Source organism: Anopheles maculipalpis, chromosome 2RL (genome assembly GCF_943734695.1).
Source record: "Anopheles maculipalpis chromosome 2RL, idAnoMacuDA_375_x, whole genome shotgun sequence".
Lineage (NCBI taxonomy): Eukaryota > Metazoa > Arthropoda > Insecta > Diptera > Culicidae > Anopheles > Anopheles maculipalpis.
The window spans coordinates 24188516-24202416 of NC_064871.1; the positions used below are offsets into that span (position 1 = coordinate 24188516).

At 43.5% G+C, this 13901-nt stretch overlaps 5 protein-coding genes across 8 annotated transcripts in view; 1 reads left to right on the forward strand and 4 right to left on the reverse strand.

Moving 5' to 3' along the window:
* LOC126559236 (uncharacterized protein C14orf119) overlaps positions 1-13901 on the reverse strand; it is a 261691-nt gene that overhangs the window by 200391 nt on the left and 47399 nt on the right. The window lies entirely within an intron of this gene.
* Positions 1255-2999, reverse strand: LOC126559271 (myosin regulatory light chain 2, smooth muscle minor isoform). The gene is made up of 3 exons (XM_050215401.1): positions 2828-2999; positions 1843-1979; positions 1255-1438 (listed from the first exon to the last, which is right to left on the reverse strand). The coding sequence occupies exons 1-3, from the start codon at positions 2996-2998 to the stop codon at positions 1255-1257; spliced, it is 492 nt and encodes a 163-aa protein (XP_050071358.1). The 5' UTR covers position 2999.
* LOC126558964 (uncharacterized) lies at positions 3403-4098 on the reverse strand. Its single transcript, XM_050215056.1, has one exon. The coding sequence runs from the start codon at positions 4096-4098 to the stop codon at positions 3403-3405; it is 696 nt and encodes a 231-aa protein (XP_050071013.1).
* LOC126559025 (glutathione S-transferase D7) lies at positions 5229-7490 on the reverse strand. Its single transcript, XM_050215125.1, has 4 exons — positions 7408-7490; positions 6848-7057; positions 5629-5770; positions 5229-5543 (listed from the first exon to the last, which is right to left on the reverse strand). Exons 2-4 carry the CDS (start codon positions 7045-7047, stop codon positions 5229-5231), a joined length of 657 nt encoding a protein of 218 aa, XP_050071082.1. The 5' UTR covers positions 7048-7057; positions 7408-7490.
* LOC126559023 (glutathione S-transferase 1) overlaps positions 11752-13901 on the forward strand; it is a 435657-nt gene continuing 433507 nt past the window's right edge. For 2 of the 4 annotated variants that reach the window (XM_050215123.1, XM_050215122.1), the window contains exons 1-2: positions 11830-11893; positions 12118-12279. In XM_050215123.1, the coding sequence (XP_050071080.1) occupies positions 12145-12279 (135 nt within the window). In that variant the 5' untranslated portion in view covers positions 11830-11893; positions 12118-12144. Of the gene's footprint in view, positions 11894-12117; positions 12280-13188; positions 13715-13901 lie in introns of those variants that run through there. The other 2 variants (XM_050215120.1, XM_050215121.1) reach the window with 2 other exon arrangements.

Below are 13901 nucleotides of genomic sequence, written 5' to 3' on the forward strand. Positions count from 1 at the left end.
GTTTACGGGTTAAAGAAAAAATATTTTCATCTTGGAAGAAAATTACCATCGGTACGTTTTCAAGCGCAGCTAGCCAACCAGCGGCTTTTGGCTTCAGGGACGATACCGCTACTACCCGTAGCATGACGTTTTAGGGGCCAATTAAAGTTCGTTCGCTGAAAGCTTTTCACTGTTTTCCTTCACTAGAGATTCGGTGCAATAGTGAAGTTTTGTTTCCACTTTTTTTTTGCTTTTGTTTTATGCTCATAAAGTGTCTTCTCACTGTGTGCTCTTTTGGATGCATCCGATGACCCGCCGCAGCTATTAAATGGTTGATGAAATGCATTTAATGTGTCTGATAGGGTAGAATATTTTGCTAGTTTATGATGCAATGACGCTGCTGCTGCTGTTTTGATAATGAAAATCGTAAAAAAATTTCGGGTTGTTGTGACACTAAAAAAACGTACCCCTTAAAACGCGAGAATCAATTAGTGAAATTAGTATCATTTTATTAAGCGAATCTTGAGAATAGAGCTGATGAGATGGAAGCGAAAAGGCAATTCAAACGGATTTTAATCGTCAGCACAAAAGGTAAACAAATAACATCAGCATTGGAAGAGGAATCTAGCTGCGCTGATCTCATTTTGTGGCACTATTAGCTTTTTTCCCGATAGTAACCACAAAACCGGAACTGAAAGTAGATTAATCGTTACTAGAAATGAACTAAGAGTGAATGCACGACATCAAATCAATTAGAGTTGATTAGGTAAATTAGTCCATTATTATTGTGTTTAATTATGCGAAAGGTACAAGTAACCAAATTGCGACTAACCTAAAAAATATGTATAAAACTAAATTAATAAACTGAAAGGAATCAAATGTAGAAAGGAAGAATCTAGAGAAAGATATAAAAAAAATCAATTTACTTAAAAAAGGAATAATTTTCTCAAGCACGGTTTGAGGCACGAAAGCCGACATTACACTTTATTCCGAATGAATCTCTGCAACGATGAAACGAAACTGTTTTTTCCCTACGATGTTCCATAATTGTGGCTGACCTATTCCACGTTGGATGCTCTTCAATACAGTGCGTCTTTACTGTAACTTGGCACAGTCACCCAGTTATGAGATTCCGTCGCATGTTTATGGGAATTCTAACCATCTCTGCAATTTCTCCTTTAGTCAACATATTATGTTGTGTTGGTGCACTGCCACTGGCAATAGTGGTATCCTTCGTACGATGTACTGTCGTGCCCTAAAATGCACCTCCGAGCGTTACTTGTGATCTGTCCTCTGGAACCCCGATATGTTTTCCGCGAAGTCCATATAGTCTAGCTTTTCCAGCAACTGCCCTTCACTGTTGAGCTGTGGTCCGCGTGTGATTGCAGCATCAGCCACAGCTTCCGTGGCTTCGGTCAGGGTGAATCGATCACCGTAAGTAGTTATGTCGTGAATGAAGCTAGTAGACAAGAAATGGGAAACAGCAAAAAGAACATGAAAGGGAAGTACATACGAATGGAGGAAAAAACTCCGCTAAATAACATCAACTAAACATACGAACAAAGCGGTGGCTAAATTTCAACGTGACCAAATCGAAGCTTTTTTTTTTCTTTCCGACCAGCAAACAACGACCCTTTGCTTCGAATCGGTTCCGACCGGTTAGCTTCCGGACGGTGGCGGCCTTGTCGGTGGTGAGCGCCACCACTATCACATTTCACCAGCCAAGTTCGGTTCGGAGAGAAAAGTTTTTTAATTAAACCCTATTTTCTGTACAGCTTTTGGCAAACGGTTTCGCGCTCGACCTAATTCACCAGCCGTATAGAACCGCCACTGCCGCTTCACTCAACGCAACCCCAAACTTACCGTTCCTTGTCGATGAAGCCTGTGTTGGCCTTGTCCCACATTCGGAATGCACCGACCATAACATCTTGTGGTGCTAGCCCGTTGGCACGTTGCAGCATCAGCAGCAAGAAAACATCCAAATTGAGGGGTTGCACTACCTGAAAGAAACACGAAGCCCCCGGCCAAACCGGGAACGCGGGTTATAATAGAAGGTGAATTTTTGGGGTGGTGCATGCCAGGAAATTTACAGATTTTAATTGAGTTCATGTAATGGGCAGTGAGTCTTGTATGCCGGCTATGTGGTGGACAAACACAGTCCCATGAACCTACCAAACCACGAGGCCAGTGCTGCAATCTATACTCTATCTGGTACGAAGTTGCTCTCGGCGTTCCGAAACCGTCGGGTCTGAAGATTATTTGAATTTCAAATGGATTCATTTTCCACCCGGTTTACGTCGGCTACGGGTAAAGGGTTCAGCCACGAGACGATTAACAGCGTTAGTAGGAAGCGTGAGTAGTAAATGGCAAAAGCGGAAACTTCTTTCAGACTATGCTAATGACGGTAATTTTTGCTCATTTGTTTCCTTATCCTGGACGGTAGGTGAAAATCAGGTTATAAGAAGCCGTTTCTGCACCATGTTGATGATTGTTCAGCACTGTGGTTCGGTCGTTTAGATAGTGTGTTCGTTAACATTTTCTTGTTAGTTGAAAAAGTTGAATATCTCTTTTGTATTAAATCGAGAACGATATGCAGATTAGTGCAGTGTTGCTTCAAAATATAGAAAATGTTTCTAAAAGTCGGGAAAAGCGGGAATATCTAACACGTTTTGTTGTAAGTTTCATTTTTTGAATATTTTTTAAACTTTGGAACAAAAAAAAATCCTGTACACAGTGATAATGTTGAGATTTTGTTATATTTTGTTACACCTTGAAGAAATTTCACTAACGTTCAACTTGTTATAATTATCAGAAGCATGCTTTTATAGACATTAAATAACCAACTTACTCCGTCAAACATTTGATCAATGTCGTACTCCGATTTATCCACACCTAGAGTTAAGAATGTGTTTTTCAAGTCTTGCTCACTAATCACTCCATCTCCATCGAGATCAAACAGGCAGAACGCCTTCTTTAGTTCGTACACTTTCGGTTGGTTAAGATCCTTTAGAAAATCCATTCCTTCGGAAAAACTTTACTCGACGATCGTTCGTACACTTTTGACACTTACCGTGCCGAGTGCTTGGTGGTTTTATAGCTTTTCATCCGACTGCAAGAAACGATCGTGAAAGATCGGCAAAACACCTGTTCTGGTAGTTCTGGAGTAGAACGAGTAATTTGAAATTGCCCAATGATCATTCTTATCATGATCAGCAACTGCTACTAAATGATGTCATCGCATGGAGAGAGAGAGGTTACGCAATTAAGATGCCTCTTTTGGTTGATTTAATTAGAACACATTCTGTGCAACAGTTGTCAAGTGAAATAAATCAACCTCTAATAGATGTGGATGGAAATTAGTTTTATTAAAAGAAATGACACAACTACTCGGTGACTTAGTTCGTAAGACGATCTGGCGCAGAATCAGCTTCTTTTGGCGGCTTTCCGTTCGGTGGCCTCCTTTACCACGTTGTTCAATCGCTGGAAACGATCGATGGCGGTGTACAGGAATTCGGCCGCACGTTTAACCCGCTCGGGAGTGACCTGCTCACCAACCGTCTCCACGATCTCCTGTGCCGTCTCTTGTGCTCCGGTAAGAAACTTTGCATTGCGGAACGACAGTGTGCAGAACGGGGTGAAGAAACAGGTGAGCGATGTTAGGATCGTACCGAAGAACAGCACACCGACCGATCCGACCAACACGGACACTAGTCGGCCAACGAACGTGACCAGCGATCGTGCACTTGGGAGTAGGGTGCGCATCGAGGTTAGCAGTGACGGTGAATCCTTCTCTACCGTAGCTGGGATGAGAAAGCCTTCGAATCCTCCGGTCGGGATGGCAGCGAAAGCGGTAGCCGCATCGAACGGAGCACCACCGAAGTAAGGCGTCACTGGATAGGGATGTCCAGTGTACGAGTGTACGTACTGCTGGACGGCATCCTGTGGCAGGAACTTTTGGTACAGTGATGGGTCATAGGCAGGATTTTCCAGCTGCAATGGTTTCTCTACATTTCCGAGCGGCTTAAGTGCTTGTTGTTGCGCTTGCTGTGATTGTTGGCCCGATTGATCGGACTGGGCCAACGTAGTTCCGAGCAGAAAAAGTAACACAATGAACGACATCACTTTCACAACACAGTTAACCTTCGTTCAACACAGGCAATTCGCTTACACTTCTGCACTCGGTCAAGGTCTGTTTTCAACTAACGCATGATTCCTGCTTATCCTTGACGTCTTATATAGATGTGCAGCATCTCATTGCCTCCGGGGGAAAAAAATCAGGACACACATTCCAGGAAGAGCAAGTGAGATAGGGTTTCCGAAATGAATGATTTACATCAGTTTGCAATTAGCTCACACAAGTGCAAAAGAGACTGTCGCTGTAAAGCTCTGGTCGCAGGAGCAGGACACGACGCAAAAAGTAAAACAAAAAAGGTGTACTACTATCATCCTAACATCCTGCCCAGAACAACACTGATAATGTGTCTAATGGGCTTTCTACAATCCGTCATTTGCACCGTACACGTCCTGCAGATTCTGTGTGCAGGTGCAGGATCCTTCGAAAAATGGTGGAAAAAAAAAACAAAAAGAATGTGCGATAACACCTCGGCAGGTAATCTTGAAACCTTTCCGCCGGTTAAAACATGTCCCTTGCCCAACAGTACTGTCCATTTCTTTCGTTGCCATTTCCTGTGTCCTGCCGAGCATCAAGTGTCAAAAGCATAATCGGGGTGCAATATTGTGTGTGTTGACCGTAAACTCGCATGTAACCCACTCACCGGTGGATTCCTGTGTGTTTTGACGACCATTTCCAGTCAATGCTCAACTACCTGTTTGGGAAACCATAGGCGTTTCTATCATTCTGACCTTCGTTAATGCGAGCAAAGTGGATTATCTTGTAGGTTTCTAGTTGTGTTCGATTTTTTAAGATCCTTTCTGCATTTTGGATAACATTTTGACGTTTCGAGAAATGCATCCAAAAGGTCCTTTTGTCTACTATGAACTGTTAAACCCCTTCACGAAGTATTAGTTAAATAATTTCGCTTTGTGCACGTTTTTATCGAAGGTTGCATTGTTCATCTTTGTCTGATATGATTTATTCAACAAAATACAGCATTTCATAAACAAATTTCCTACAAACTAGCGTATGTAAAGACAGTTTTGGTTGTGTTTTTTTGCGAGTTTTCATTGCTTATAGAAAAAAACCTGTCCCAATTGGCTCTCGTCGATGTACAACGTTACATTTAGCTGCTCTACTGCTTCAGCTTCGATCGAAACAGACCCGCTAAAGTTTCGGCTCCGGTTTCATTAATTTCTTTGTAACCGTGCCCCTGCAGCTCATCCTTGCACTTCTGCAACCAGGCCCGCACCTTAGGATACGGATGGAGGTCGAACTGGAATGCTTCAATTTGTGACACCGTCACGCACAGCGCAATGTCCGCTATCGTGAAGTGGTTGGCTGCCGACCATTGGTATTGCTTTAACATTGCCTCGAACCAGCCGAGCGCTTCGGCTAATTTTGCCTTCTTCGTCTGGTCGAGGTGTGCACCGAGCTGGATGGTTGGAAACTGTTGGGAGTGAAAAACGGGAAGAGAGACGAATCGATTGGTAGGTTCAAATAGCAAACTAGCCGGCTGGGAGGGGTAGACTTACATAGTAATCGACGACACGCTGATAGAGTGTACCGAGATCGAAGTGTAAGCGCTGATCGACGATGGCACGGGAACGAAAATCTTTTGGATAGAGGTTCTCGTCCTTGCCGTAAGCTGACACCAGGTACGAGAGAATGACGCGACTGGAATGAAGGGTGATAGAGCATTGTTAGTAACAAAATATTTTTTAATTTTTATCTTTTACCTTTTTTCTACTATTTATCTTACAGCTAGTTAAAGCACCCTTCTGTTGTGCACCCAGTCTGTTGTGCATTTGGAGGAACTGTTAAATTTATCACTGTTTGTGTTATACAAACAATGAATACAATTCATGCAATTCCGCTCTGAAATTTGAATAATTTTTTATTTTTATAGAGCGGAAAAATACCTTTTTATGGAACTAATGAAACCAGTCTGACAGTAAGCTTCACTTAAAAACATGAACCTAATAAACTTTGGTCTATTATTTCACAAGTCGATCAATAAATTATGACGGAGCATTTTTAGTAGCAAGACTTCCACTCGCATTAAGACCACCACCAAACAACAATATGATTGAAAAATAATTTGTTTCCAACACGCTGTTCACCGTTATCAGCGGAAGGAATCATTTTTAATTCACGTGACACGTTTGACATTTTCAACTGTTCGATAATTCATGAAAGCATTTCGTTTCCAGCAGAAAAAACCACAAAGCTTGGTACGGTGAAGCCCGAAACAAGATCACAAATATCAACGTAATACCGACACTTCGTCTTCATTCTGTCCGTGTGCACGCTAAGGATAACGAATGGGAGTTCCATTAATAATCATTTACAGCTGGATCGGGCTCGATTCTATGCTTCCAGAGAAAAATGGAGGACGCTTCCCAAAATTGTGCCATTGATTTTCACCAATGTGTCGCTTTCCCACGCTTACGGCTCGAAATAGATCGGAATGCGTACCACTGCGTAGGTGAAAATCCAATAAACACACACACACACGTGTTGGAAAATGGCACCATCCCGAAAAAACCACCATTTTCGACACACGGCTACGATAGGTAGCAATCGAAAATAGATAAGAAAAACACATCACGCACTACCTTTGACGGGGCCAAGGTTTAAGTTGAGGCTTGTCCTTTTTTTTCGAGTGGCTTCACCCGAACAGCACTCTCAGAAACGCGAACGATACTAAGCGGCGGGAAAATCGATACACGTTGTCGTTGTTGCTTTGCTTACCTTTCCCATAGCACCAGCCCGTGATCGTCCAGCGTTGGTATGCAGTGCTGTGGGTTCAGCTCTACAAAGTCTGGTTTCAGTTGTTCGCCTTCCATTACGTTGAGTGTTTTTAGATCCAACTCCACACCGATCATCTTGGCCAGCAGCAGCACCGATCGGCACGGTGGCGATGGTGGCAGATAGTACAGCACCGGCGTCATTGGACCGCGCCTACAACAGATGTGATCGTGATCGAAAAATCAAAACACGTGGTCGTGCTATAATTACACTTCATAATCCCTGCTAGCGTAGATAAAAGAAAAACTACCAACAACGGACAACCTAACCGATCAAAACAAAAGAACCACTTAAATCTGGCAAGTGGTACCTCCAGGGGGGCGAGAAACCAAAGCAAGCCCAGGGACAGTAGCATCATGCAGAAGGATTAAATTAATGACCAGAATAATAGCAACGACAGTCCCGAAAGCATAACGAGAACACGATTGCCGTTCGGTTCGGCTAGCACGCACCCGACTAATCACCCAATTAACGTTTCCGATTACCGCTTCCGGCACACTTACTTGACAAATTTGGATTGGATCACGGCAACACTTTCGATGCAGTTACCCAGCTTGACGGTGGTTTATCCTTTCAACGGTTCAAACCAGCTGCTGCGTACCATCCAGAGCACCGTTGGGATGGGTTGGGCTACCTCGGACGATTGCTATCGGAAGCTTGCACAGGTCTAGCCTCTAGGCACCTTCGGTTATCGGCACTCCACCAGCAGCGTTACGCATCGAACGTGACACCGTACCTTACTGTCGCCTGCTGGAGAATCAGCACCGAGAAGCCGAACAAATACCAGAGCGGAACGGCGCCTCGAGCGGACCTCGCAGGGAAGGTTCCCAGGAAATTTCACCAACCGTACCGGTCACCGTCACCCTTCCGGCAGTGCTCCCAAGTTTTGGAGGAGATTTTTTGCTTGAGCTGTTGCTAAAATGTAGACGTACGCCTCTGGGACAATAGTGCTGCTGTCGACTGGTCCCGTAATGACTTTGTCGAAAACATGGAATTCCTGGTTCGGTTCTCTTTGAGGTTCGTGACGGAAACGCAAGCAATGTGTCCCCCTGCTAGCGTATTACTGCAGAAACCTTGGGCGTTCTAGAATGCTGCCGCAAATAGTTGTGGAGCTATTCGCATCCACATATGCACCATATAACAACACTCGCCAGACGATAGCTCGGAACTGAACCAAGGGGAACGTGGACACGTCGACTTTAGCGCATCTTTGCCCGTCCCACGTTACGACGCGATTGCAGCAAACAAACACTGGCTCCCGGTTTGGTTGAAACCGATGGCAAAGGAATCGGGCTTTTGCTGTGCACGTGCATGCAATGTACATATGTATGTAGGTTCCGTTGTTCGATATACCGACCACCACCGTCCCTCGTCCCGGTCGGATGGACTGAATAGGTCGAGCCCTTCGAGAAATCAGTGCCACTGAGGGAGTGGTGGTGTGTGGGTGGGTGGGTATCAGGCAAGGGGAGACCTGTTACTATGGTACGGTGTTTTGTTATGGTACCTCAAGGTTTGCCTCGGTTGCCTAGGCGAGGACAGCAAACTACGTTTGCAAACTGTTCGTCACCGTGCGAACTTGACGGTTCGGAAATTCCTTGTGTCGTCACTAGTTTGGATGCCATGGAACGGTTTACACTGAGCAATATTGTACGCATGCAAATATTGAATATCCTGTTGAAAATTATTTCGTATCAAATTCTATTATTCAAAACTAAATCACATTTCAGGAAGCGATTCAGTTCGATTTTAAATTCAATGAAAAAGGTTTATTTAAATTTTACTTTTTTCTTTCTGCATTGAAATGGACGAAATTCTTCGTAAATAAATATATTTTCTTTTACGAAGACCAGCCTGGCTGTATAGCCATCCAAATATTGATTGAGTAAAAATTATTAACATATAAAAATAAACATGAAAGAACATAGTGTAAACAATCCGTTTACTTCCGTGGGACGCTCAGCAAAAAACTCGACATATCTCTGTTCTACTAAATTACGTCATAAAAATCTCTTGCCCTTGCCCTGTACTACGCTAGACCACATTGTGCCACACGTTGGAGCTCGAGAGCGAAATTGCGATAATTATAATGTTGGTAGCAGTAGTACAATATCGTGCAGCACACAGTCTCATGGTTAGGTGTTTTGTATGGCGTTTGTTTCGGAAATTGAAGCTTATCAACAGTAACCGACCCATAATTACTGGCGGTTTAGGAATGTTGCATTCATGCTCTACGTACAATGCACTTGCCGTACAGTGAGCGGTCGATCGCCGTCGTTAGGGTCATAAAAGATGAAGCGAATAGAATTTTAGATAATGTTCTTATTTTTGTTTCGCATAGAGAACATGCTTCGTCATCGTGAGTGATGTAGCAGCAGATAAAAAAAGTTAAACCTGTTACCGAACGAGTTGATGACGCTCTCTGGCGGTATTATTTCTTTGCAAGCATACGAGGGAAGAATTTGCAGCAGAATAGATAATGATCGTGCATGTTTCTTTGGCGTTATTTTATATGGCACATGGAGAGTGAATCATGGAATGTTGTGTAGACGCCACATTCTGTGTCATATCTCGTAACCTTCGAATTTGTAACTGTATGCCGTTTACCTATAGAGGAGCTTTTTTTATCGTTTTTTTTCTTATTACTAATAAACAGTTAATTAAGTCAATAGATTTGTCGTTTCATTTACGCATAGGTTTTTATTTATTTATTTATTTATAATGTTTACGCACAGGTATTAGAATTATTGTATGAATGTACAAGCGATGATTTTAGTCAGATTAAGTTTTGGTCAAAAACATACTTTTATTTTGAATTGTTCTGCTTCTTATAATAGAAATACATTATTTCAAAATTGAACTGAACTTCAGAACTCCCTTTGTTGTAAAATAATTGGTGTATCGCTTCAACTATTGCGTGACTTTTATGCCACACCGTCTGTGCCACGGCTCGATGGTACATGGTACAATTAGTGTAACGTATTTTTGTTTGTTTCGTGCTCTAGTTAACACCATGTGGAACTTTCCATTTTACTTCACTGTAAGTGTCTACGTGAGGTCAGGTGTAAAAGTTTCCAACGAGTAGTCAAGATAATGCGCTCGTTTCGTCCTTCTGTCGCATGGAACAAATCAATAGGCCTACCCAAGGAAATCACACTAGTGAACAGCAGTAAGCAGTAAATAGTGGTTTCATTTATGTTAAATAATTATTGATTAGTTAATACTATTCTTGGTGGAATACGTAAACTATACGATGAAGCTGATGCAGTGACACCCATTTGAATTGTCCGTTTGAATAGCGCCACCTGTTAGAGAGTAGCAATACTAAACGTCTAGATGAGATGGATGAGATTGAGAAGAATACTAGCTATGGCTAGCAACCAACAAGCATTTATTAATACGAATGCTATATAAATATCACCTTCTCTTATAATAAATGCAATTCGGCCAGGACGTCCCCGAAGAAAAAATAACACTAATGCGTTATATAACCCAAAAATGGAATACATAATTTGAAACAATTACTATCCTTTTTCCGAGAACACCTGTTGAGTTCTCGGAACGCATCGAAATGTAAAAAAAACTACAGAAAGTTCCATTTTTATCTCTTGCAACGTAATATTTTTATCGTCAACACCTGAAACATTTAGCAAATATTCAGCATCCGCCGGTAAAACGGTGAGTTCATATGCCGGCAATGACTTTCAACTTTTCTTCTGCTCCATCCACGCCGAGGCCGCTTGTAGTTGTTACCACTAATTTGATAGTTTAGGGCGTGAGCGAGAGCAGATATTGCAGCCAGTCTCCCTGATTTTGGATGGATGTAGCGCCCATTAGAGGAGATACGCATGATGTTTGAACCATTCGCGCGAAACGACAATGTCATCGTCCCCCACGTTTTTTTCGTGGTGCGAACATGCTGTAGACGCAATGCTAGACGCACACGTAAGATGATGTTGAGGACAGTGTGTAGAGGCAAAAGATTCCCTCGAAAATCTTCTCGATGTTTCGTGTGTGAAATTATCATCGGGCCCAAACATACGCACACAGGCATGGTTGTACCAAACTGTGGGGACGCATTTTGAAAATTTTGAGCGAGTTCCATAGTGTGTGTGTGTATGTATTTTGGTGAGGTGGATGGGTGGCGGTGGGGGAGTATGCATAGCCTGGTTGTTAACGACCCAGAATACAGCGTTAACAATCGGGAAGATTGCAATTGCACAGCTCACTGCACTGCACCCTCAGACTAGTGGTATGTTTTTACCGGGTGTTTGATATTTTTTCTGCACCGAAGCACACATTTGCTATGGGTCAATATTTGAAAGCCATCAAGAGTTTGCAACGAGTGTTTATAAAAAAAAGTGAGCTGGGGCGGATGAGAGTCCGCTTCCCTCCCCAACACTGACACGCAAACCGGCCGGCAAATGTTTGTATGTGTTGGGTAACGCGTCGCGATGCTGCTGCTGGTGCGTCGCGACTATGCTCCACAGATACGACTGCGAGAGTGAAAGCTTCACTATGGTCTAAATTGTTCGCGAAAAAGCTTTTCGTATGGTTACCTTAAATTTGAAAAATTAATCAAATAAAATAAATTGACCAACTATCATTACATGCAGAAGGCTACTGTTAAAAAAAAGTAGATAATCATATACTATACCTGTACAAATTCAAAAATGCGTACAATCTTCAAAGTTTAGAAACTAAAGAAAATACTTTTTGATGTTAAAATTTTCTAAATGCCACTTTGGTGTACATAAATTACGTTCACCGCTTCTGACCACAGTGGAACCACCGTATAAACCCGCTGTGCTCCATCTCAGTTTGCGTGTTGTCGCAGCAAGCGTCGGTCGTTTATATCTCGCCCGGCACGCCAGCGGATCGCGTATTACTGTCGAAGTCTTCGCTGGTAGAGGATCGTCGTCGCAGCAATCGTGTGAATCTGTCGTTTCATTGCATTTGTCAGTGCTTGCTTAGTGTACCTTGTTCTGTGTGGTGAGTGTCCAATCGGGGGATTGATTTAACTAAGTGGAGGAAAATGGAGAATAGGCAAATACCCTACCATCACCATCCACTGCAGAACATTCCCGAGAGTGTGTCTGGCACTGGGCGTTAGTGGATGATAATTGTTCACATCAAATCCGTTTAGCGTGAAGCTTTATATGATTAGCAGTGTGTGCTGAGATAGTAATTTTCCCATCCATTCGATTCGTCCCCAGAATCTCCAACCGCTCAATCTCATCGCCATGGATTTCTACTACCTTCCCGGATCTGCCCCGTGCCGTGCCGTACAGATGACGGCCGCTGCCGTTGGCGTCGAGCTGAACCTGAAGCTAACCGACCTGATGGCCGGTGAGCACATGAAGCCGGAATTTTTGAAGGTAAGTCAAACATTGCTTGGAGCCATTTTTTCATACGATCGGCCATCATGGTTGTGTTTTTCGTGTTTTGCGTCGTGATGGAAATCAGCTACGTTTTCCACCAGCATGTCTTTTTAACTGTTTGTGTATGTGTGTTCTGTCTGCGTGTATGTGTATGTCCTTTTAACGCTCAAAGTGTGCCATTTACGGGAAGAAAATCGATGTCATTTCCATTTTTACTCATTTCGAATATGGTTGCGTGCTTAAATGCGCCCCAAGGAGACATCGCGATTGAGAAGTTAATGAAAAGAAAACGATGGAGAAAAAAATCATTCGTGATCATAAAAGAGAATGGCGGTTAGTGACGCCGACAGTGGGGGTTTTTTTGTGTGTGGCATGGCTGTTACCATGCCAACCGATGGTGATGTGGTGTAACAATGTAACGCCATATTGGTTTGATGAAAACGAACCCGTTCCCGACGATTTTCAATCAATCGTAGCTTGTATATTGCGCCGTACGGATTTGTATGGAATGGAGGAGACTTCCATTTTGGACGAGTAGTTGCAAAAAATACTGAAACGAATGCAAATAGCATGCATCAACAGGAAGCGATGGTCTCCACACCTTCTTTTCGCGTACAGTACAGTGGTGGCAGCACTCATTTGCGTGGCAGTTGTGGTGGTTGTTCTGCCAGATTAGCGAATGCGATTTTCTCCATTGCCTCGCGTCATTCACCATTGCTGGAAAGAGGGAAGAAGCAATCATCGTCCATTGAGCATGAAATCGAAACGGGAATTCGCTCACAAAGCGCATGTATTCGAACCATGGAATTCTGGTTTAACCGTTTTATGCTATTTAACGAACCACCCCAATTGCCCTTCTATCCCACCCCATTTCAATGCTTTTCCTCCAACATAAAAAAACCAAAGCTAAACCCACAACACTGCATTCCGACACTGGTCGATGAGGACGGGTTCGTGCTGTGGGAGTCGCGTGCGATCCAGATCTATCTCGTCGAGAAGTACGGTGCCCACGATGAAGCCCTCGCCGAACGACTCTACCCGCGTGATCCGCGTCGTCGCGCTGTCGTCCACCAGCGACTGTTCTTCGACGTGGCCATACTTTACCAACGCTTTGCCGAGTACTACTACCCGCAGATCTTCGGCAAGAAGGTGGCTGGTGATCCGGACCGGTTGCGCTCGATGGAGCAGGCACTCGAATTTCTCAACACCTTCCTCGAGGGTGAACGGTTTGTTGCGGGCGGGGACGATCCAACGATCGCGGACTTTAGCATTTTGGCTTCGATCGCAACGTTCGAGGCGGCCGGGTATGATTTGCGCCGGTATGAAAACATCTACCGGTGGTACGAGCGCACAAGTGAGATAGTGCCGGCAGCTGATAAAAATTTCGAGGGTGCCAAAATTTTTGGACGCTACTTCACAGAAAAATGATTGACCTAGCTAATTACTTCCATCCTGCTGTGTACAGCATTATCACCGTACCGTCCTTTTTTGTATGCATTACAAAGCAGCATCATTGCTTATCATATTTGTGGCTGCTTTTGGTCTTGTTGTACCAGTTGAATGACATAAGGATGCTTCTTATCTACTAGCTTCCGTTTAATCTCACTACTGATTGCCCA